Source organism: Pelophylax lessonae (assembly GCF_965119305.1).
Source record: "Pelophylax lessonae genome assembly, chromosome: 8".
In the NCBI taxonomy this organism is placed as follows: domain Eukaryota; kingdom Metazoa; phylum Chordata; class Amphibia; order Anura; family Ranidae; genus Pelophylax; species Pelophylax lessonae.
Genome location: NC_138775.1, coordinates 68,529,877 through 68,555,374, shown reverse-complemented (window position 1 = coordinate 68,555,374; position 25,498 = coordinate 68,529,877). Strand labels below are relative to the sequence as shown.

At 42.9% G+C, this 25,498-nt stretch overlaps 1 protein-coding gene across 17 annotated transcripts in view; it reads left to right on the top strand.

The window, feature by feature from the left end:
* Positions 1-25,498, top strand: part of CACNA1D (calcium voltage-gated channel subunit alpha1 D) — a 537,366-nt gene that overhangs the window by 357,864 nt on the left and 154,004 nt on the right. For 13 of the 17 annotated variants that reach the window (XR_014225629.1, XM_082266517.1, XM_082266516.1 and 10 more), the window contains exons 17-20: positions 6,912-6,981; positions 12,367-12,415; positions 14,006-14,141; positions 17,863-17,992. Coding sequence is in view for 16 of the 17 variants with exons in the window: in XM_082266517.1 (XP_082122643.1) it covers positions 6,912-6,981; positions 12,367-12,415; positions 14,006-14,141; positions 17,863-17,992 (385 nt within the window). In the remaining variant the exon portion in view is untranslated. The remainder of the gene's footprint in view (positions 1-6,911; positions 6,982-12,366; positions 12,416-14,005; positions 14,142-17,862; positions 17,993-25,498) is intronic. The other 4 variants (XM_082266515.1, XM_082266513.1, XM_082266520.1 and 1 more) reach the window with 1 other exon arrangement.

Below are 25,498 nucleotides of genomic sequence, written 5' to 3'. Positions count from 1 at the left end.
CAATATAATGGCATCAAACTGGGTAAAAAATGTGTATAAGGAAATTACACCAAATATATAAAAAGTGTCAATAAGAGACCATACACAAGGGCTAAAAAGGAAAATTATATGTCCACTATTCACAGTGTCCCCACAATCACAATTTATAGTGCTTCCACCACCAGGTGACACCAAGTATTAAAGCCTTTCCGGATCCTGTTGACCATGATATAGTATGGTCAAATGCACGTGTTACATCTCCTTATGAAGGGAAACTCGAAAGCGCCAAACGTGATCCAGTCAGGGTTGGTTCATTAGCAGGATGAAAAAAAAAAAAAGCATATACGCCCATAGTGTAACCCATCAAAAATAACAAGTGAAACTTGCAAAGGGAATCACACTAAGCAAATCTAGCTAAGCCAGTCCCCCGACGATGCCATCTCTTTGACTAAACTAGTTGGCGTGGCTATGATGCCTTGTCATCACGCACACTTGTTGACTGGCGGGAGAGTCCGGTGCAGCCACACAGCTTGCTGCTTTTTGGGAGAGCAATGGTATCTGTTTTTATTGCCATATGCAAGTTTTTTAGACCTATTGCCCAAGGATTTGCATTTGGTCAAATGCACATGTTACATCTCCTTATGAAGGGAAACTCCAAAGTGCCAAACGTGATCCAATCAGGGTTGATTCATCAGCAGGATGAAAAATAAAAAGCATATACACCCATAGTGTAACTCATAAAAAACATTTATTCAAAAAATAACAAGTGAAACTTGCAAAGGGAATCACACTAAACAAATCATTGGGCAATAGGTCTAAAAAACTTGCATATAGCAATAAAAACAGATACAATTGCTCTCCCAAAAAGCAGCAAGCTGTGTGGCTGCACTGGACTCTCCCACCGGTCAGCAAGTGTGCCTGATGACGAGGCATCGTAGCCACTGCTGACAAGTTTCGTCAAATAGATGACGTCGTTGGGGGACTGGCTTAGCCAGATTTGCTTAGTGTGATTCCCTTTGCAAGTTTCACTTGTTATTTTTTGAATGTTTTTGATGGGTTACACAATGGACGTATATGCTTTTTCTTTTACATCCTGCTGATGAACCACCCTAACTGGATCACATTTGGAGCTTTGGAGCATCCCTTCATAAGGAGATGTAACACTCGCATTTGACCATACTATATGATGGTCCACAGGATCCGCTATATGATGGTCTACAGGTAAGAGGCTTTAATACTTGGTGATTGTGAATTTGTGGGGACACTGGTAGCGCAAGTGAAACGCAGTGGCGGCTGGTGCTCCATGGGCCGGGGGGGGGGGGTGTCAGCAGACGGACCACACCAGCCCGCACACCTTAACCCCTCGGTCGCCGGCTCACTCACCCTGACATGTGGAGGGCAGGCAGCGGTAGCAGCAGCTTCCCCCTCAGTCTCCTCCGTGGGTCTTCCCCTGCATCTCCTCCCTCCTCCTCCTTGGCCAATAGTATGGCTTCTCCTTTCGGCCAATCTGGAAACGGGTCTCAGCACCCGCTTCCTGATTGGCCAGGAGGAGAATCCGTGTGACAATAGCGAGTATTCATTAGCTATTGCCACACAACTGGGTGGGCGCGCCCCGAGCCCACACTTTTTTGAAGCCTAATAGAGCCTCTGGCTCTAATCAGGTGCTTAAAAAAAAAAAAAAAACCCCATTGGAATCCATGCGTCCGGCGCCCTGCATGTAGATTAGGGGGCCGGACGCATGGATAGGGGGGCGGCGCCCCTGCGCCCCCAATGAGCGGGCCACCACTGGTGAAACGTGGACAATTTGTTTCCTTTGGACTTTCTTGTTTAACATATATTTTTCCTTTTTAGCCCTTGTGTATGGACTCCTATGGACACTATTTATATATTTTGTGTGAATTCTTTATACATGTTTTTCACCTAATAAATCTGATGTCATTATATTGATTCATTTTTGTGTTTTCACAATATTGAGTTACATTTTTTTAGCGCTGCTTCAACTATTTATCACAATTCTTGCATCTAGTGTCACAGGTTGCTTAAGTGGCTGCTCATTTGTAATTTATATGTTTTAGTGCGGATATCCCATATGATTTTAAATTTATATTATTTATCAGCTGGTAATTAGAAGGTATAATGACTACAAAACAGATCCCAAAGAAAGTAAGCTCTTCCACGCAGCTGTCCCCCTCTGCTGTGACCTTATTCTCACTGTGTTATCTCCGGAGGCTCAGGTAATCTCTTCAGAGACTCTCTGAGGCTATACACTGCTGAACTTGATAGGAATTACACAGTTTAGAAGCAGTGTGTAAATGATCTGCTCTGATTTTTCTCTACCTTGATCCGCAGCTGGGAATAATGGTATTAAGCGACTTCCCGCCCCAGGTTTGCTGTATCGCAAAACCGTAAATGGTACCTGTGTCTTGTAGTGGTTATTTAGCTGAAGTGTCATTGAGAAGGGAAAATGACACCTCCTGCGACTTGTATAGATGATTATTGTAATTATCATTAATTTACTAAGTGCCAACCTATTCAGCAGTGACATTTCTAGCACCCACTATTTATATCAGCTAACGCTGAAGCTGCATCAAAGAAATCCAAAGTGCAATATGTATCTCAATTTCTGACTGTAGATCTGAACCGCTGCAGTTACTAGTAGGGATAATTAGGCTCCTTGTTATAACACAGAGGGGGAAAATTGATCAAAATTAAAGCAGACAGGATCTGGAGCACATGTGCATGGCAACCAATAAGCTTCTACCTTCAGCTGCTTCACTTAAACTTTGAAATAAAACCTAAAGGCTGATTGGCTGCCATGCACATCTGCTGCAGATTCTGTCTGCATCAGCTCTAAAAAAAAATCCCCCAGAAAGTGTGCGCAAGGCACAGGACAGCTCTGATTTTTTATTATTATCAAAAGGTATTTATATCAGCTAAAGCTGGAGCTGCATCAAAGAAACCCAAAGTGCAATATGTATCTCAATTCCTGACTGTAGACCGGAATTGGTGCAGTTACTAGGAGGGATAATTAGGCTTCTTGTTATAACACAGAGGGAGGAAATTGATCAAAACTAAAGCAGACAGGACAGGGGTGTAACTACAGGGGTTGCAATTGCAACCGGGCCCCATGCTCCAGGGGGCCTGTGCGGCTCCCCTGTACACCTGGATAGGAGGGGCGGCAGGGGCAGCATGTAGAGAAATCGCTGTCCTCCTTTTTCTTCCTGTAGCTGCAGGAGGAAAATGGAGGAGATAGGTTCCTCTGTATGCTGCCCCCGCCACTCCTCCTATCCAGTTCACTTGTGTTCTGCTGTCTCTGGGCCCTTGTATGATACCCTGATCCCCCCCACTGTGCTCCCTCCCCTCTCCTGCCGGCTGCTGCAGGGGATGTGTCACAATAGAGAACCAGGAAGGGGTCGGTAAATATGTAATTTACCAGTTCCTTCCTTTTCTGAATGGACAGTCATAGTCAGTGACATTGTAAAAAAATAAAATAAAATGATAAAAAAAAATACATTTAAAATACCAAAAAGTAAAAACTGCTGACACTAGTGGCTAAACTTCCAGGATCCCAAAGGTCACATTTGCGACCGGGCCTTGGCATTCCACCACCGTGGGGAGGCCCCAAGATGGCAGGAAGGGAGCCCACTGCAGAACTTATGAAATGGTACCGCAACAAGAGTAAAGGGCCCCAGGATCAGTGGGAAGAGGCCAAGGCTGGAAGGGAAAGGCCCCAGCCATGGTTTCTTGCACTGAGGCCCTGAAGGTTCTAGTTATACCTCTGATGACAGGATCTGGAGCAGTTGTGCATAGCAACCAATAAGCTTCTACCTTCAGCTGGTTCACCTAAACTTTAAAAATAAAACCTAAAGGCTGATTGGCTGCCATGCACATCTGCTCCAGATTCTGTCTGCGCCAGCTTTGATAAATTCCCCAAGAAAGTGTGTGCAAGACATCGGACAGCTATGATTTTTTTAATATTATCAAGGGTATATTTTTGAACTTACTGAACTGATAAAACAAGACGCATTCAATGGTGTATTTTACAGATCAAAATGGAGCAATTTTGAGAGGTTTTTATACAATTCTCAAACTGTGTAATTCCAGTGACTTCAGGTGGCTGTCTCTTGTTATAATAGTATTCTTTATAGCTAACATAAGAAAACAGAGAGTGTTCACCCCAACAGTAGTGAAAGGCAGCAATTAAAGGGTAAAACTAGGGCTTGGTTTACCATAAGGCCCATTCCTTATTAATCTAAAATAGTTCTAAGCTCAAAATATGCCTAATCACCCCATGCCATGCCCCCACCCCCCATCCCCTGCAGTGCTTCTGGGTTCCCTCCCCTCCTTTCCTGCCGGCTGCTGCTGCAGGTGCAAAGGGGGTAATTTACTGGCCCCTTCCTTCTATGAACACAGTGAATGGTCATATATATACACACACGTGTGTTGGAGCTTTGGGGTGCACACCCTAATGCAATAGTTTGTGCACACCCATGGTGTAGACCAGGGGTGTCAAACTCAAATTTAATCGCGGGCTGCATCAGCATTATGATTGCCCTCAAAAGGGCCGGTTGTATCTGTAAGACTAGATGTCAAGAGCATCCCCTACCCTTACATAAGACGTCAAGAGCCTCTCCAACATCAAAAGTTGAGTCCCCCACCCTCCCTTACATCACAGTGCACTTCCCTTAGCTTGTGGTGCTGCTGGGAAAAAGCTGGAGGCATTGCTGGAAAGCAGAAAGTATAAGATCTGGAGGAGGACTGGAGCTCTCCTGCAGCTACAGGAGAGGTGCGAGGGCCACATAAAATGGCCTGGAGGGCCGGATTCGGCCCGCGGGCCTTGTGTTTGACACCTGTGGTGTAGACCAAGACTCAGCACTGCAGATTGAATTGAATGGAGACACCAGTCACAGGCTGTCTGCATACATGTGGCGTATTCATGCATTCTGAGGCTCCAACCCTTCCTCAGATAATAAAGATCCTGTTCTTTTAGTCTTCAAATGTATCTCTAGCCAAAACTTCTCCTTTATGTTTGTAAAGAGTAGGAAATAGTAAAATCCCTATCCATTTTCCTTTATGTTCTCTGTGTTCCACTGGAAAGCTTTTGCTTTTTGTTAGAGACACAACTAGATTTAAAGGGAAACTAAGCAAAAAAAATGCAAGTAGGCAGATTCTTTATTGTCATTTTTTTTAGAGTGTTCAGAGCGGCCCAGCTCAGTGTATAAACTTGGTATACCTTTGCACCAGAGGTCTTCAGGGCCCTGTACAAGAAACCATGAGGGGCCCCTCTGACCCCCAGCTGGGGTCCTTCCAACTGATCCTGGGGCCCTTTACTCCGGCTGCGGAACCATATACTATGGCCCGCAGAGGGACCCTTTCACATGTTCTGCCCCCCACAATGCCAGAATGCCAGGACCCGGTCGGAAGTTTGACCTTTGGGACCCTGGTAATTCCACCACTGGTATCAGTAGTGTTTTTTTTTTTTTTTCATTTAATTTTTTATAATTTTTTTTACCATTTAATTATTATGTTTTTGTTTACAATTTTAGTATATTTTTTTTTCTAGGAGCCCCATTGGGGGCCTTTGGTCAAATTTCAGACCTTTGATATTTTACCTTTGAGAAAGAGAAAGGAGATTGAAGACAGAGCCATCAATCTCCATCTCTGCAGCCTCGGCTGCACAGAATGAATAGACAGGAATAGCTGAATGCCTGCTAGAGGGAGAGTAGGAGAAGCAGGCTTTCCGTGGCTGCAGGAGGAACATGGAGGGAATCGATTCTTCTATATGCCATCGCCCCTCCTATCCAGGTAAACAGTGGGGTCTCTGGAGCATGGGGCCAGGTCCCAATTGTGACCCCTGTAGTTACGCCCCTGCTTTTCACCATAGTGAATGAACTCCTGTGCGGATGCATGGGAGTTACGTCATTCCTGCTTGGCTAATCAAGATGGGTGAAGATCCTGAACCTGACAAAAGACTGGGCAAAGATGTCAGCACTGGCAAGGGAGTGAGGGAAAGTGAGTGTAGTTCCACTTTAAGAAGACATTTTATAAAGTGGATGAAAATCCCCTCTAACACACCAGAACAATATAGCCCCTCAGAATTCATTGCAGTAACATCCATAAAATATTTTTGGTTCAGTGACAATGGTCACCAGGACAAATAAAGAAAACAAATCTCCCCAGTGGAAACATATGGCACTTTTCCACTGCAAGTACCGGCTCGTACCGGCTCGGCTCTACTCGGCCCTGCTTGGCCTGGGTTGCTTTTCCACTGCTGGTACCGCATGGTATAGTGTCGGAACAGTTCGGTACGGTACGGTATAGGTTTGCTTTTCCACTAAAGTAGTACTAAGTTAAGTGGGTGGGATAACAACGGGGTGGGTGGGATTCTCTGACCAATCAGTGGCTAGTAGTGACTGCATGCAAAGGATTGTGGGATATGGTACCAGTTTGGTACCTGTTGGAACCACAATCGAGTAGGTACTGTTTTTTCAGAGCCGTACCGTACCGTACCGTTCGGTTCCATGCAGTGGAAAAGCAAACCTTTACCATACCGAACCGTTCCGGCCCTATGCCATGCGGTACCAGCAGTGGAAAAGCACAAAAGCGTGCCGAACCGGTACGGTTCCATGCAGTGGAAAAGCGCCAATAGAGAGCAATAAACACCTAACAGGGGTCCTTACTCATCTTTACTCTATTTCAAAAAAAAAAAAAAATCATTTTGACAAGAGTTACTTTAATAGCGTTTCAATGCATTGTTTCAATGTTTCAGTATATACTTGTAGCTAGAAGTAGAGATACAGAACATTATCCACATAGACCTGTCTGTGCAATTTTACTGATCCCTGTACTTGCATTCATTAATGCTACAGTAATCTTTTGACTTTTTTGTGCTTTTGAGAGAAAAAGTTAATAAACATAAATTACATTTGTAGGAAAGAAAGTCTGGAGAAACGAGATGGAAATAAAGCAGATAATGACAGGAAAAAAGCAAATGATGCAAAGGTAAGAACACTGCTTATGAATAGCAGGAATTCTGAAGTGTATCAAGAAGACCTCACATTGCCATTCAAAGGCAGTTGCCAGGATACTCACCAAGTGCTCTGCTCACACTTTTAGCAGTGGGAGTTGGAATGCCCTCTTCAAGTAATTGATACCTACAGTACCCTGGTGTATAATTTAACCACCTCAAGGGTAACTTCACTTTTGTGAGAAAAGAAAATAGCAAATAAATAAAAAAAATTAATATAGTGTATACAATTTCGAGTCATATTGTAACTGAATGTTATTAAAAATTACCTTTCCCTTTCAATCTGCAGCTCTGTAGGAGTACCTGGAGGAGTTCCAAGAAAAAGATCACGTTGATTATTCTCTTGGAATGTGCCACATCCCTATATTGGTGTATACCATGGAAAAATTACCCTAGAGATTGTGACTTTATAGGAATTTATGAAGTGTACTATAGTATTATAATAACCATCTTTTATTTATATCACATAATATTGTGATATAAATAAAAGATGGTTTTATTATACTATAGTATACTTCATAAGTACCTATAAAGTCCCAAACTCTAGGGGAATTTTTCCATGGTATACACCTGGAGGAGTTCTGTACACAGATTTCCTGCTTGTTTAATTAGCCTACTGATTTTCCCAGAAGTATCCCCTGTAATAACAATGGCAAGGAAAATCACGTTTAAAGGGATGCAGACCCTGCAGGTTGTCTCATCAGTGTCCTGCAGGTACAGCAGCTGACTGATAATCATAAAACTACTCTTGTGCACTCACTCTGCACATGGACACAGACAGTGGCGGCTGGTGCTCCATCAGTCGGGGGGGGGGGCATCAGATGGACCTGACCACCACCCCCCCCTCATCGCCCCAGCATCGCGCACTCCCCCCCCCCCGCTGGCTCACTCACCCTGTGCTGCCCCCGGACTGACATGTGGAGGCGGCGGCTTCCCCCCTTAGTCTCCTAAGGGCTTCTCCTGCATCTCCTTGGCATCATGGCAGCCGTCTCTTCCCTCCTCCTCCTCTCCCTTCACCAATAAGATGGCTTCTCCTTTCAGCCAATTGGGAAACTTCCTGATTGGCCGGGAGTAGAATCAGTGTGACAATAGCAAATATTAATTCGCTATTGCCACACAACTGGGTGGGCTCAGGGCGCAGTGCTCTGCGCCCCAAGCCCACCCTTTTTTAAGCCTATTAGAGCTCCTGGCTCTAGTCATGTGCTTCAAAAATAAAAACAAAACCCTCGTTGGAATCTATGCATCCGGCGCCCTGCATGTAGATTAGGGGGCCGAATGCATGGATGGGGGAGCAGCGCCCCTGCGCCCCTAATGGGTGGGCCACCACTGGACACAGACCAACAAAGAGCTATTCCTTCAGAATAACAAAAAGTAGGAATCTACAACCAAGTTTATTAGAATCCTTGCAATGTACAGAGATCACCCAGAGGGTGTTTTTTCTCAACAAAAGTGGAGTTACTCTTTTAGTCACATAGCCTTTTCCTCCCAGTACCCACCTTGGAGACGTTATAATTTTTTGGACTGTAACCAGAGTAGGAGGTTAGGGTTTACTGTTCTAGAAACAGCCATCTAACAAGGGATTTCTCCTCATTATGGGTGGAATTCCTCCTACTTTCTTTTGGGACAGAAAGTGAAGGGATTACTTCCTAGTGGGACACCAGAAAAGCAGTTTTAAATTCATTACTCAAGATAAAAAAAATAAAGAATTAGCTTTAGATATACTTCAAGGCTGCACTGTACTCAACGTCTTTCCAGTGCTGCTGTCTCTGGTTGGTCAGCTTCCAGGTACCAATCTTTGGCCTTTTTTTTAGGTCAGGCCGAGATGATGTCACTCCCACACATGCACGGGAGTTCATTCATCTCAGCATTGCCAAAATAGTACACTGAGCTGTGAGTAATGCTGGCCATACATGTTCAATGCTCTTGCACATTTTTTCTTTAGATTTACCAAAAACCATATAATATGAGTTCAAAACTAAACAACTTTCAATTGTACCCAATAAGGCAGGCCCTTGTATTATATAGTTTAAGGTAAATCTAAAGGAAAATTTAATCAGAAAATTTAACATGTATGGCCAGCCTAAGGCTTCTTGCACACTGCTGCCTGAAAATGCTCAGTTTTCAGGCATACAAGTGTTTTTTTTTTTACTCATCTAAATGTACCCTCTAAATGTACCCCCTTGTTTTCAATGTGCCTGCACACACAGGCACGTATATATGTACTGCGTATTGGTCAGTAAAAAAAAAAAAATGCAGAAATTTGAGTTGCCACTCAGTATTTTTGCATGTATACTTGCAAATATGTACAATTACTCACAAATGCCATGCTTCCTGCTTGTGTGTGCATACTTGCAGGTACACGGAAGAGATAAATAGTCCATGCTCGCGTATTTTTAGCCAGGAGTGTCTGATGGTCAACCATCAGTACAGTGTTCAAGAGGCCTAAGGCAGGTAAAGAATTTCAATGCAGATGAGACATAGTGGGGTTAATTTACTAAAGGCAAAAAGAATGTGCACTTTGCAAATGCGGTTGCTCCAGAGCTTAGTAAATGAGGGCATACTTTACAAAGAATACCCAATTACATGCAAGGAAAATGAAAAACAACAAACTAATAGCAAATGCTTGCACGTGATTGGATGATGTTAGTTAGCAGAGCTTCCATTCATTTACTAAGCCCTGGAGCATCTGCACTTGCAAAGTGCACAGTCTATTTTCCTTTAGTAAATCAACCCCAGTATGTCTTTTTTGCGTTGAAGACTAGAGATGCTCTATGGTGAATGAAATGTGAGGTAACTTATAAAGAAACTGTGAGCAGGCAGCTCTTTATTGCAAGAGAGACATGCAATGCCTCTTCTGCAGTAACAGACACTTCCCTGCCTGCTCACAGTTTTCTATTGAATGCACACTGAGCTGCCAATGTGCAGCTCATCGTGTGTATGTGGCACACTCCAGCTGTGCCAGAATGATGGACTTCTGGGCTCATTCCTCCACCAGCCAATCAAGAGGCTGAAAACCACCCTGCACCCGAGAATAGTCACAGAGAAGATGGTAGTGGCTGGTGAGGGATTTATCTGCTGCATCATAGGTGAATATTAATTTCAGTTTAGTTCACCTTTAAGGACTCTTCAGCCACTATACCATTATGCACGTGAACGTAACTAGGCATAACATACGCCTAGCGTAAAAAAAGTGTTCTTTTCCTGTGGCTGGAAAGCTACAGATGGGGAATAGAGCTGGCCATAAAAATGAATTGCTGTATGTTCTCTACTCATGTAAACACTGATGCTTCTCTGCATTGGCGTTGTCTGTGCATATACATATGATATATTGTAGCCTACCGTGGAATGCCACAATTAGGAAATCATGTAGTACACCATGCACATGAAAAAATAATGGTCTGGTGCGCTATACAAAATAAATGAAACTGGTACCTCACCGTGTATACCAAAACACAAATAAATCTGTGTATCGGTGACCAAAAGTAGGGATGCACCGATCTGACTTTTTTGGTCCCGATCCCGATCTTTTGCTTTGTGAAATCGCCGATCCCGAGTCCGATCCGGAAGTACTGTTTTGTGAGCTTATAACAAAATAATACTTCCGGATCGGTATCGGCAGATACCTTATAACAATTGTGCATTCAAAATCTAAAATGTCATGGGTTTAGTCTTTAAGAGGTTAAACTTCCCTCCTCCGGCAGAGGGAACGAAAAGATACATTGTAATCATTGTTTACTTAACTGGGAGAGTTGAAAGGCATTTGCAGGAGGCTCTTTTTTTTTTTTCTTTGACAGCTGTTCTCTGCTCCCTCACAAGCTATAAAGAGCAAAACCGGATCGGCCCGTGGATCTGTTAATTTTACCGATCCCCCGATCCAGCTGTTTTGTCCGTATCGGGGCCGATATCCGATCCGAATATCGGATCGGTGCATCTCTAATCAAAAGATATGATCAAAATGTATCCCAAATATAAGTAAAAACTTAATAGTGACTGGTGTCAAAACATATAGTCCACAACAATGTCCATAGTGTGTAAAACACAAATCCTTGAGTGGAAAATAAGCGATGTGGATCCAAATATATAAATCAAACAGTGAATATCCAACGAAACTGCAAGTGATGTGAAGTGAATCCCACCACCTCTAGGGCTCGCTCCTTACCAGACGGATAAGGTGCAATGAACTCCCCCAAGAGTGAAATTCCTGTATTTCGGAAGTGATCCCGCACTCTTTTTCACCTCGTGAGAGAGACAAATATGCCAAGCCTCTTACCAGATGAGTTTTTTTTTAAAAACGCATGGAGCCGGCCCCTTGGAGGACCTTCCTTCCACCGGCAACAGTAGGTGTACCCTGGGTATCTCAGGAATGATCTTCTATGGCTCCTACACTTCTCCGTGGCTTCATCCACAGATACTCCCCATACCATTGTCGCCACAGGACCCACTTCTATGAAGTTAGGGATTCAATCTTCACCCATCACTGCAGACAATCTTTTGTCATTGTCAAAAGATGGGGAATAGAGCTGGCATTGTCAATATATACGGATCCACATCACTTTATTTTCCACTCAAGGATTTGTGTTTTACACACTATGGACTATATGTTTTGACAGTTGACACCAGTCACTATTAAGTTTTTACTTATGTTTGGGATACATTTTGATCATATCTTTTGATCACAGATACACAGATTGATTTGTGTTTTGGTATACACGGTGAGGTACCAGTTGTTTACATTTCATTTATTTTGTATAGCGCACCAGACCACTATTTTTTCATTTTCACTATTTCCAAATCAGGTATTTGGATCTTTGGTTGCAGCTTCATTTTCACATCAGCGCACTGTCTATATATTTTCATTGTTTTACATCATGCACATGTAAATGAGGGAAGCATCGGCATACAATAGTTCACAGGTTCACTTTAATTTTCACTAAAATTCCACTGTAAGGGGTGGGCTTTTTCCATAGTGTGCAAGTACACACCGCATACAGCACGTTATAGCACATTTACCTGGAGTGCCCTTCTCTTGCATTTTGCATGTCTCTTCTACCAAATAATCTACCTCCTAACAATTTTTTTCTATTTTTAAAACTTACAGGAGTTACACTTCAAAGTAGTATAGCGGCTTAGCCTGGCATTTCTGAAACATAAGGTTGCCTTATTATGCTTGCCTGGTTCTAATGTGCCATAGGCTGGATCAGTGGCACTGCACATGTAAATTGAACAATAATGTTGACTATACATATAGACAGCTGATATATGCAAAGAGGGTTGGTTGTCTATCAACCTGTAACACCATACTGTATGAACCAGGGGGGAATTGGATCAGTCAATTTTATCAGTTTTTTTTTTTTTTTTAGGTAGATGTTGATGAAGAAAATGAAGAAAAAAATCAACATGCAGAGCCTGGTAATATAAGTAATACAATGTCTCTTTTGAATAGTTAGATAGGAAAAAGGCACAATGCCATTCAGTTCATCCAATAAAAAAATAAATAAATAATGTAAAAACCTGTATATAAGGAACCCCTAAGCCCACAGTTGATCCAGAGGAAGGCAAAAAAAAAATCTCATAAAGCATGGGCCAATTTGTTTCAATGGTGGGAAAAAATCCTCCTGTACCCAAGGAAATTGGATATTCTCTGGATAAACAATCTCTGGTGTTATTACCTATAAATGTTCCACAAACTTTCAACGATCATTATTGGCTGTCACTTCGCTGATTTGTTTCCGGATTGCCTGCAGGTGTGAGTGACAATGTGCTCACAAAACTAAGAGCGCACACAGTAGCAAGCTCCTAGTTTAGCGGTCCCCAACTTTTCACCCCTGTGGACTGTGCAGGGGTGGTTGGGTGAGTCAGTTCTCAGCCCCCTTCACGCTACATGTAACCCCCCTTTACAGCACAGTCCCCCCTTTATTTCAGTGTCCACAGCCCCCCTTTACATCAGAGTTCCCCTGTTATGTAAAGGGGACTGCATTGTTATGTAAAGGGAGACTGCACTTTAAATGGGCACTGTGATAAAAGGGAGACTGCAGTGCAAAGGGGCACTGTAATGATTACATCCCAGCCACCCCCCATCACAGTTCCCCTTGCAGTCATGCCCCATTTTTTTCTCTAATCACAGTACCCCCTTTCACTCTCTGCCTCCCCTGCACAGTCCTACCTTTGACAGGGCATAGGCAGGATTCAGCTTGTTTGTCCTCTCCAGGGTCTCCCGTCAATGTCGACCTATTAGCAGGGCAGGGGGCGAAGGAGCTGCAGATCTAGATGGAGGGTGGGAACTGCTCAATTTATCATATTAACAAGTGGGTGATTACCCCCTTTGGTAAGATGAAAAGACTCCCTCGCTCTGTACAAATCTCAAGCGCCAGGGGAGGAAACAAAGGCATGGTCGCATAGCGGGAGATGAGTGGTGACTGTAGTATGTGATAGCCCTGTCCGGACCGCGGTCACCACTCACCTCCCACTGTGCAGCCCAGTCACAGGCCATGGACCTGTACTGGTCCACGGATCCGGGGTTGGGGAACCCTGTCCTAATTCTTAGCTGAAACATAGATTAATTAATTCACTGTAACGATTTTGGAGTCTTCAAACAATAAATTACTGATACTGGATGATAGCTGGTTAAAGCAGAACTAAAGGCAGAGATACAAACCTTTCCAACGGTCCCTCCGGCGCTGGCATCTTCTCCTGCATGGCGTTGTTCATTGGCCGGCGAGGGATGGTGTCATTGCTGCACATGCAATCATTACTGCACAAAGGAATGGTACAGCAGCTGTTAGCTAAGCTGCACATGCGCAGCTCAGTTTACATTGTAGGGATTGCTGTGATCAAGCAGATAGGTGTAATTTATTGCAGAAAGGACATTGCACACATCTCCTCTCAATAAAGTTCTGCTTTAAGGTAAACTTAGTGAACTTTCTGACTTGATATGCTTTCTGCAAAGGCCTCCCTTTGACCCCCTTAACTTTACAATCCTTACCTTACTCGTTACTGCAGAAGAGGAAGAAGAAGAAGAAGAGCCAGAAGTACCAGCTGGCCCTCGTCCCCGGCGGATGTCAGAGCTGAACATGAAGGAGAAGATCACCCCAATTCCAGAAGGGAGCGCCTTCTTTATATTCAGCAATACCAATCCGTAAGTAAATTGCCTTGCTTGTCAGTCTTTCTGTTCTGTATGGGTATAAATAGATATATTAGGATGAAGGTAACAGTACAGGTTGAAATCTGTTTGTACACTCTCTCTCTCATATATATCCAGTAAATCCAGCCCTAAAGGGCCACACACATGGACCAAATATCGGGCGACATTGGCCAGTTCAATAGAAACCTGCTGACATTTAACCCATGTGCACGGCAGTTGGTCCGGCAGAATCTCGCTTCTGTCGAAGGGGCATGACTGAAAAAGGTCTTCCAATCGGCACCCGATCAGCGCTCTCAGCCAAAGCTAAGATCACTGACCTGTGTGTTCTGACGGGGGCTGTCCACCTGTCAGAAGGCAATAGTTCAGTGGGGAAGATCGCTGTACTAACATTGGATTGTTAGTACAGCGGCTCCATCTGAGCTCTTCAGGTTTTTTTTTCGTTCAGCCCGCTGGGTTGAACAAGAAAAACCTTTTAGTGTGTACCAGGCTTTATGCTTTTTATACATGGCTCAAATTTCGGCCAATTCCTGCTGGATCAGCTAAAATTTTAACTGCGGGTGGCCCTGTCACCACCACCTAGGTCATCAAACCTTGAAAGAGCCTGGCAAAATATTATCAGCTAAACAGTGACTGCATCCAATCAGAGGCAGCAGCCGCGACTGTCAGAATACAATAGCCGGCAGGGGAGATTCCTCCATCCATGCTGTTTAGTATGGAAGGGGGAATCTACTGGGTTTTCTCATTCAGCCCGCAGGCTGAATGAGTCTAATCCTAATGTGTATGACTAGATTTTCACTACATTGCTGTTGGTAGATCTAAAGTAGATGATACAATGAGATTATATAGTGTATGGTCAACTTCTTTCCCTGCTGCCTCATTCAGCCCTGTGTAAAGTGTAAAATGTATTTCCACTCTTGCAGTCAAACTAGAGAAAGCCCCACTATATGTTTGTTATGTATTCCCACTTATACACCATTTATCAGAAAAAAATGTTCTTTCAAAGTTTTTGATGATAAGGTGTCATGGCTGACTGCAAGCCTTTCTCAAGTAGCTCAGTGTGATGTATCCCAGAAGCTGGGCTGCAGATTGGCTGAGTCTAGTTCTCATTAACATAAAATAGAGAAGCCCAGCTCCTAAACCTTTAACCCTTTGTTACGACAGACTCTGTTCATATCTAGTACAATCTAGATTAAATATCATCTACCTGCACAATACAGACAGGATTAATTATAGTAAACACAGCTTCCCAGCCCAGTCATAACAAAGAAAACTAAGTAGATTTTTTCCCCACTGAAAGTTCCAGAAAAAGGGAAGCTTCTATTTTTAAAGGTATTATCCCAGTTTGGTTGCAAAAGTGTAAATACCATTTGAGTCCCGATTCACACTGGTGCGATGCGGGAAACCTTGCGATTCAGTACCGCTTCCTGCATCGCACCAGAATCGCACAGTGGTTCACACTGACATCTACGAATCACTTGGGGTGTCAATATAAAGTTAACGACACTCCCAGATTGGTTCGAAGATTGAAATGCGAACTGTGAAATGGTGCAGGAAATTGGATCGCAAAGGTGTGAACACCCATGCGATCCGATTCCAGTGCGAACCAAAACAAAGGGTCCTGCACCATTTTGGTGCAAATGCGATGCGATTTAAGCAATATAGTTTGTACAGCAATGTGGTGCAAATCTCATGCGATGTCTGGCATCGCAGTAGTGTCAACTGGCACTAAAGCCTGATTCACACTCCCTGCTTGGTAAATCACTACATTGTACCTTGCAGGAGTATCTGTTTTGACTGGGGGTGCTTTTCTCCTTTAAAATGCAGAGCACTGTTTACTTTTTTGTGATGTGGGAGGACATGTTGCAGATTTCTGCCCCATAACTCACCAGAAGGTTTCATTTGAACAGTTGTTTTCTATGTGCTCTTTAAGAGACCTGCGTTTTTCTAGTGCAGAAAAACGCAGGTTTCTGCACAAGTGATCAAGCCCTAAGGCTTGGTTCACATCTACGCAAATTGGATGTGTTTTGAACCGCACCTGAATCGCATGACATGTGAACCAAAGCGGTTTTCTATGGGGACGGTTCAATTAAGTCTGGGCCGGCCGTAGTTAGTTTTTAAAAACAGTCCTGTATGTTTTTCAGACTGGTTCAGGTGCGATTTCAAGTAAAAATTTGCACCTGGATCGGTGAACTAAACCTCACTGGACTCACAATTTAACCATGGCCAGACATATGTAAACCGAGCCTTAGTCGCATCTCCATTCGGAGCTTACACAGGGCGGACTGTGTTCTTGCACCACGCACCAGGGCTGCCACGTAGGAAAAAGAGGAATGAGTAACATCTCCCTCTATACCCAAAAGTACCAAGTAGAGCTCAGCGTTAAAGCAAACTCGTAGCTTTGCTCTGCTGAGGCAAAGCTCAGGTTTGCTTTAAAGAGTAAGGAAACTTTCAAAAACATTTATCTGAAGTTTTCCCTACCCTTTTTGCCATCCCTGCCAAAATTAATTTAACCTTCACTTCCTCATCTGCATTCTTACCTGGTTCAGGTATTTATACAGCTTCATCCTGCTGCAGGATGCAGAGGGAGCAGGTTAGATCAATTCAGTGGGGGAAGTGGGAGTACCAAAAAAGGCAGGGCAAATGTTGTCCATAGTTTCCTTACCCTTTAGGGCTTACTCCCACCTCTCCAGTGTGGTGCGTAAGGCAGCCATCGGAAATGTTGGGGCCCCTTACATAGCTTTAGGCCTGGGCCCCCCCTGGACCAGACCATTCCCCACTGGCTGTCCCACAAAGTCCCATCCCATGTTCTCCTCCATCCCATGTTCTCTTCCATCCCATGCCCTCCTCCTTCTCCATCCCATCTCCTCAATCCCATGTCCTCCTCCTGCAATCTCATCTCCTCCATCCCATGTCCTCCTCCTCCAATCCTATCTCCTCCATTCCCACTGTGCACACTTCCTGTTTGCCCGGTCCCGGGCCCCTCCTGACGCTCAGGCCCCGTACAGGCGTATCACCTGTACCCCCCTGATGCCAGCCCTGGCCATGTGGGACTCTGCATGTTACTGCAACACATTTTGCATGTTAGCATGTTACAGTGGCATTCATTGTAAATAGCACCCCAGTGCATTAATTGAACAAACCTCCAATGCACATGCACAATAACACACTGCCATATGTTGTGATGCACTGCATTGGAAAAATGTCTGCTTTGTTGCCTGCTCTGGTGTGTTGGCAGCCCATTCATTTGAATGGGGAGCCTTAACGCAACACATGTTAACACACAACATAACATGAATAATACATGCGTGTTAACACAACATACTGGAACATACTGGAACAGGCCGTTGTGAATCCTGTCTTAATATGATTATTAAATATGATATAACAAAGGGGTATACAATGTACTAACACACACATACACATCATAGGTTGAACTGGATGGACTGATGTCTTTTTTCAACCTCACAAACTATGTAAGATTGCTGAGTACTGGTATCTTGCTTGTGTATAGTTACCCTTGCACTGACTTGCTTTAGTTTTAGGTTTGAAAGTGCTAATATACCATTGGTTTGAGGTGCTAAGTGGGTGTTTAGGACCCCAGATTCTAGTTAGCCACAACTTTCCAATTATGAATTTATGGTAAATTCAGGACATGGGGAACGTGAGAGCAGAGATGTTCATACTGGAGAAATTAACTTGTATGTTTGTTATTTAGGATTCGTGTGGGCTGCCACAAACTCATAAACCATCACATCTTCACCAACCTCATACTGGTGTTTATCATGCTCAGCAGCGCGTCCCTAGCAGCCGAAGATCCTATTCGCAGCCATTCCTTCCGTAATATAGTAAGTATTGTTATGTTAACCCAGGTTATTGCTGGCAATGATGTTTACAAAGTGTTAATTTTTAACCTCTATCGTTTAATTGATGCCTTTCAAAGCCAAATCGCTAAATGTTTCAGGAACTCATCAGAGGTGAAAATAATTGAAAGGTCACCTTATCCAAAAGTGGTATTTTAGTTGAATTCTTCAATCATGAGACCTCTCTGCCATAATCCCTTACCCCTGGTTCCTGTCCATCTGGAAGTTTTGGTTGTCCCCAACCACCTTCATGTGTTCCAGCTCCTTCTGTTTTAATTTTCATAAAATAAAATAAAACATAAATCTAACCTAAATAGAGATGGAACCCAAGATTTCACCAATAGAGAACCTGAGAGCCCATGTAGGCATGTGTCAATGTGTGTTGTGTTAAGGCAGTCCATTCCTTTTGAATCTGCTGCCAGAGCACAATAATGGATTAAGAAATAGACATGCAGCAGATTTTCCAACACAACATGATAGTGCATTATATCAAAAAAGTTCCCGTGATCAAGATAGGCCAACATCTGTATTGTACAAATAAAAAGAAGAAAAAAAGATCTTGGATTTTATAGGCCACAAAAGGAGGGGTGTTAACAATTAGGTAAAAAGTATACATTTTTCAGTCAAAAAAGGTAAAATACATGTACATAGGACACGACAATACAAAATGTAATAAAAACATATATTTCAAATAGGAATATTAAAGGCATAACAAGGTCCACATATTAGGTTGGGGTCATCCAAGCCAGCCAACATGTTTCGCTAAGAGCTTCTTCAGGGCTGTGTAGCTGGACTCAAACGAAGGTGTAGAACCATCTCAAGGATGATCAGAAGAAATGGAAAGCACCTGAGTTAAATATATGAGTGTCACAGCAAAGGGTCTGAATACTTAGGACCATGTGATATTTCAGTTTTTCTTTTTTAATAAATCTGCAACAATGTCAACAATTCTGTGTTTTTCTGTCAGTATGGGGTGCTATGTGTACATTCATGAGGAAGAAGAGTGAACTTAAATGATTTTAGCAAATGGCTGCAATATAACAAAGAGTGAAAATTTTAAGGGGGTCTGAATACTTTCCGTACCCACTGTACATTTAAAAATGTTTTTCTTTTATAGTCAGATAAATATTAGCTTCTTTTTATGTTTCCTAGGCCTGTTGTATACAGAACTCAATAACTCTATCTGAGATACTGTGTCTGTGTATATATACTCCTCGCTGCCTGTTTTTACCCCATTTTGCCGAAAAAACACGCCGCAACCATGAGCACTGCATGTCGCTGTAGGGCATTTGCAAGGCTTCGAAACATGTGCTTGAAATTCCCCATAACGTGATATTTCAGGTAGCAAAGCATTGTAACCACTGCATATAAACACTCCCATCCACTGCCACTGCATGTCTGAACCTAAAGCCCGTACACACGATAAGAAATTCGGAAGGGAAAATTCGTCCGACGACCGATTTTCGGATTGTTAGTAGGGTGCTTTCGACAGCCAACTTTGACTTTTCGGCTGACAAAATCCTGATGTGCAGGCTATAAAAATTTGTCTTCCGTAATACAACGTCCGATTTTCGTCTCATTAGTACAGTTTTCGTCTGAAAAAAAAAATCTTAAGAGCAAGACTAGGCATGCTCAGAGACGAAAGAATGCATACAAAGCAATCCAACACATGACATCACTTCTGAAGTAGAATTCTGTCATACGGGAAAATTCGTATGAAAATAACCTCTTCACTTTCCACATCAAACTAGCATGCCACAAAAAACGGACGAGCGGTCGGCGGAAATTCGTAGCGTGTGTACGGGGCTTTAGGGTGCTCCTGTTGGACAGGGGTGGCAGTTGGTGGGGCTTGGCTATAAAGTCAGGAAAGGTCAGTCCCCAGTAACAAAGTGAAACTAAATCAGAAAGAGGCACAAAAGTGGCTTTTCTGCCTCTGTGTTTAAAATACTTTATTGAGATCAGCAGATCGTGGGTGCAGTGCAAGGCTCCTGCAGACTCTCAGTAAAGCTGTTTGCTCTTACCTCCCATATGGGCAGACATTTACTGGGGAGCAGGTTGATCAGTGAACCATGAGAGTGCTCATTAGTGCCCTCACAGTTCATTGAGAACTACTAGTTGTAGTTCATTCAATAAAAAATCTCTGTGAATAAAAGATGTGGCTGTGTGGGCGGAGCCCTACATGGCCACGCTTTTTTTAAATTGTGATAGCGGGTGCGGGGAGCAGAATCCTCGCCCACTATCTCAATGGGGGGGATTGGTGGTGCGGGGGGAGGTTGCTGAACATGTAACATGCTACACCCTAAATATGGATGTACCATATTCAGAAAGGTGAACTTTTCCTTTAATTATATACACAGAGATGATTTTTTTTTTCTTCATTTTAGTGCTGTTGTTTTGTAACTTTTAATCTTAGCAGAAAACAGTGAAACATGTTGGTAGGTTGTGGCTGACCTTTTGCAGGACTGAGCTAGCGTAGAGTCAGAAAACTCACTTGGTGCACATTAACAATTCTAAATCTATGTGTCCCGCACAGCTCACAGTCCTGGCAATGCGCTAGACTTCATTACCAATTAATTGAGGAGCTGCACTGAGCCTTCTCCCGCTGCTTCACTAAGTACTTTGGTTTTTGGTTTGATTTTGTCAGAAATAGCTTGTCTGACCTTTGTTATAACACCACAGGGGGCAACAAAATCAGAGCAGTAATCGTTTGGGCAAATGGGCTAGGTCCTTAAAGCAGAACCCCGGCCTTCCTTTCGGTCTTGCACAGTTGTATAGGCTGTACTGAAATCGCTTACAACTTCTCACAGTGTGCATTAGAAGCTGAAGTAAGTAAGACAGAGCACTACTCATTCTCTTCAGGAGGACATCTAGCATCATCTAGCTCTATCCTCCCTAGTCCTGGCCCACTGCTTTTATTCATTGGATTTCATTTGTTCAAATCATGGGTGTTCAACATCATGTGGGTGTTACTTAGGCTGGTCTGAATGCAAATGCAGTCTGCCCAATCTTCAAGACTAACATCCATTGTCTATTTTGATATTTGCATACAGGGCTGTTGGCTGTTAAAGTGGTATTAAACTCTGCTACATCACTTTTACCTACAGGTAAGCTTATAATAGGCTTACCTGTAGGTACTGTGAATATCTCCTAAGCGTGCACTGTTTAGCAGTTATTCAAAGTAGGGATCGACCGATTATTGGCAAAGCCGATATATCGAGGGCCGATATGCACTTTGCCCGATATATCGGAATCGGCCTTTTGATTTACCGATATTGCCGATATTTCAGGAAAGTGCATGTACCGGGGTGATGCCTGCAGCTAGAGGCATCACCCCAGTACCGGTGTCCATAGCCGACGGTCGGCTGTCTTGTAATGACAACCGATGCGACTGAGAAGCCGCTCGGCTGTCATTCAAAGGAGCAGGAGGGGACGTCCCCCCCTCCCGCTGCCTTCTCCGGCTCACCCGGGTCTCCTGTCCCATCGGGCATCCTACCTTCACCGCCGCACCGCTGCCGTCTGACCGGGTCTCCATTTCTTTGAATTCGGCGCCGGTTTTAGTTTTTTATTCATTAATTCGGGCTCGGACCCTTCGTTCATTTGGACAATGGCGGTTGTATTTGTAATCAACAAATCCAACAAAACAGTGCCAATGACCCACCATACCCTGTCTGGACTCTGGATGGAATGCAGTCTGACACAGAAAAACACATAAGGGAGTAAAAGACAAGCTCATTTGCCAGAGATAACACACTAACACTGCCCATCCAAAAATCAAATAAATCAGAATATATCCAAAAGAAATACATATGCATTTTTAAATTTTTTCTTTATATTCAGCGATAACGAATGGTCGGAAAGAACGAAAATACGAAAACAAAATTATCAGAGTTTAACCAGTTCTGGACCGGAAGGATTTGCCCCTTAATGAGCAGGCCATTTTTTGTGATTCGGCACTGCGTTACTTTAATGCACAATTGCATGGTCGTGCGATGCTGTACCCAAATAAAATTGATGTCCTTTTTTTTCCACAAATTGAGCTTTCTTTTGGTGGTATTTGATCACCTCTGCGATTTTTATTTTTTGCGCTATAAACAAAAAAAGAGCGACAAGACTGAAAAAAAAACAATATTTTTCAAATTCTGTTTTATAACAAATAATAAAAAAATGTAAAAATCTAATTTTTTCATCATTTTAGGCCAATTTATTACATATTTTTGGTAAAAAAAAATCACAATAAGCGTATTTTGATTGGTTTCGCAAAAGTTATAGCGTCTACAAACTAGGGAAAAGATTTATGTCATTTTTTATTGTTTTTTTTTTTACTAGTAATGCCGGCGATCAGGGATTTTTAGTGGGACTGCGACATTGTGGCAGACAGATCGGACCCCTAACTGACATTTTTTACACTTTTGGGGGGACAAGTGACATTACTACAGTAATCAGTGTTAAAAATATATGCACTGTTACTGTATTAGTGACACTGGCAGGCAGGGAAGGGGTTAACTCAGTGGGTGCTCAAGGGGTTAAATGTAAGCCTAGGGGAGTGTTTCTAACTGTGGGGGGGGCTTTTGAAATGATCATAGAGACCTGTTATCCTATATAGAAGGATCACAGGCGTTCTGTGATCATTCCAGGGAGAAGAACGATCAGCTGTGTTTACAACAGCGGGGAGCGATCGCGGGTGGCCGGCGGTAATCAGAGCCCCCAGCCCCTTGTATCGGAATTCCCGCTGCCGAGTGGGGGCGGGAGAGCACAGCTGGCGGTGCACACTCGCCCCCTAGCAGCATGCGCGCGACTGACGTAGTCCTATGTCGGTTCGCGCAGGAGGGCTGCCTGCCGCAGTAAAACTGCGGCGGGCCGTCCTTAACTGGTTAATCGATAAACTCTTAAGTTGAATCGTTTTTCGTTCTTTTGTACTTTTGTATTTTCGGATTTTCGTTCTTTCTGACAATTAATTTTCATATGCATTTGTCAAGAGTCTTTCGTTCATTCAGATGCTCCCGAATGAACGAATATGCTGAATTTCATCCGAAAACGAATTCATCACAAAACAAATTGCACATGTCTAAAACAGATTAAACTTCAGCTCTAAAGTTGAACTCCAGGCAAACAGATAAATATACAGTTAGAAATAAATGTATGTGCGCTATTTTATCTGCCAACGGATTTGTAATATTCTTCAGCCATTCTTGTGATCCAGGCATCTCCTGCCAGGCATCACAGCCAGATCCTAGACCACCCTGCAGACTACATTGCACTTAAGCAGCACATTCTGGTCCAGGACCCTCCCCAGCCTTTGACTGGAGAATGCAGAAGCAGCAGTATATTTATGTGCAAACTTTCACCTAGAGTTTCCCAATAATTCTGTCCAGGTGCCATAGCAATGAAAGATCTTATTTTGGTAGATTTATGAATAACGTGTTGCCCAGAGCCAATTTCCAATATTTCAGATTCCCCTTTAGTGTAGGAAAAAAAATGCCATTTTATTTTCTGCTTTTATTCTAAAATCTAATTTTTAATGGACAAAATAGTTTCAGTTTACAGTTTGGGAAATGTCTTATTGGATGGTTTGTGCATGCATTTTTTGGAAGCAGTCTGACACACATGTAGTTACCAAACATCTTGTCACACAAATGTGGTCAAACATTGACACCTGCAGGCCATGTAAAATGATGCACCTTTCTGCCGAAATAAGCTGTTCTAAATGAAAGTAGATGCCTGCCCTTTGTAAAGTAAGCTAAACATACACTATATTATCAAAAGTATTGGGACACCTTGCTTTGTGCACTGGTCCAAATCATTTGGTGGAGGGGGGATTATGGTGTGGGGTTGTTTTTCAGGAGTTGGGCTTTGCCCCTTAGTTACAGTGAATTGAACTCTTAAGGTGTCAGCATTCAAAGACATTTTGGACAATTTCATGCTCCCAACTTTGTGGGAACAGTTTTGGAATGGCCCCTTTCTGTTCCAACATGACTGCGCACCAGTGCACAAAGCAAGGTCCATAAAGACATGGATGAGCGAGTTTGGAGTGCTTGACTGTCCTGCACAGTCCTGACCTCAAAACGACCGAACATATTTTGAATGAATTATAGAGCAGACTGCAAGCCAGGCCTTCTGTCCAACATCAGTGCCTAAACCCACAAATGCGTTTCTGGAAGAATGGTCAAACATTCCCATAAATCTTGTGGACAACCTTCCTAGAAGAGTTGAAGCTGTTATAGCTGCAAAGGGTCGGCCAACTCAATATTGAACCCTACGAACTAACACTGGAATGCCGTTAAAGTTCATGTGTGTGTAAAGGCAGGCGTCCCAATACTTTTGACAACATAGTGTATGTCTATGTAAACTGGCATAACACTAGTAGAATTTCATAAAAAAAAAATTTTAGCTTATCTGTTCGATTTTTTAATCATTAGTGGGGTCAAATCTGTGTTCAATTTCGACCGCAGTGATGAGAAAATTTAATGGAGTAGGATAAAAAATGTTTCAAACTAACACATTTTTAACAGTTAATGTTGTAATATTGAATGCTAATAGGAAACAAAATTTTGAAGTTCTTTTGAATGACATTTATTAAGTCATCGCAAGTACTGAGGATTATTGTACAAATGTGTATACAAATGAATGAATGGTCATACAAAAAGCTACTAGAGTATGGCCAGCTTTACAGTCTGCTCCACTGTGAATGTTCACTGTTATGTATTGATTCATGTATTGGATGTCCATAGTAAATCCCTGTTTAATTGCTTTCCCTGTTTCAAATCTACAGTATTGTATCACAGCACCATGACACAATATGCACACATAGGCTATTATTCAGATACAGGTTAACCAGTAGACAGCTGTGATGTAACAAGGTAAAAATTCAGCATGTAATCTAGATCACTTTTCACACCCCGCTTAAATATGGTCAACCCCTTGCTGATCAACTGTTATCTATTTCCAAAAAGCAGCTCAAGGTCCTAGTGTAAGTGGGCTTTTTATTTTTTTTTCCGCTTCATGCGGGTTTGCATTGCCGTAAAAAAGCCTATAGCACATGTGTCAAACGCAAGACCCTCGAGCCGAATCCAGCCCTCCAGGCCATTTCATGTGCCCCCGCAACTCTACTGCCATTTCTTTTCTCTGCGTGCATTCATGAAAAGTACTTGGTTTCTGAGGTTAAGATGGGTAGCACTGAATGAAGCTGAACCAATCTGACTTGTAGTAGCTTTTCTAATACTGTTCAGATTGGTAGGTAGACCTTTGCAAAACAGTAGTTGGGGATTGTGGCATTTGTATAAATTTTCTGCTTGAATATATTTCTACGATAAAATGGCCAGTTCCAACATTTCTGGTGGCCCAACTCACATTTTTTACATGAACTTGGGAAGACACTTGACAGCTAAACATACGCATGACACCGAGCAGAAATTAGGCAAGTGTCGGTAACAGCAGGGAAAATAGTCGCTGAGACTGGGTTGCCTTGTGATCCAGTTTTTGTGACCAAGCTAT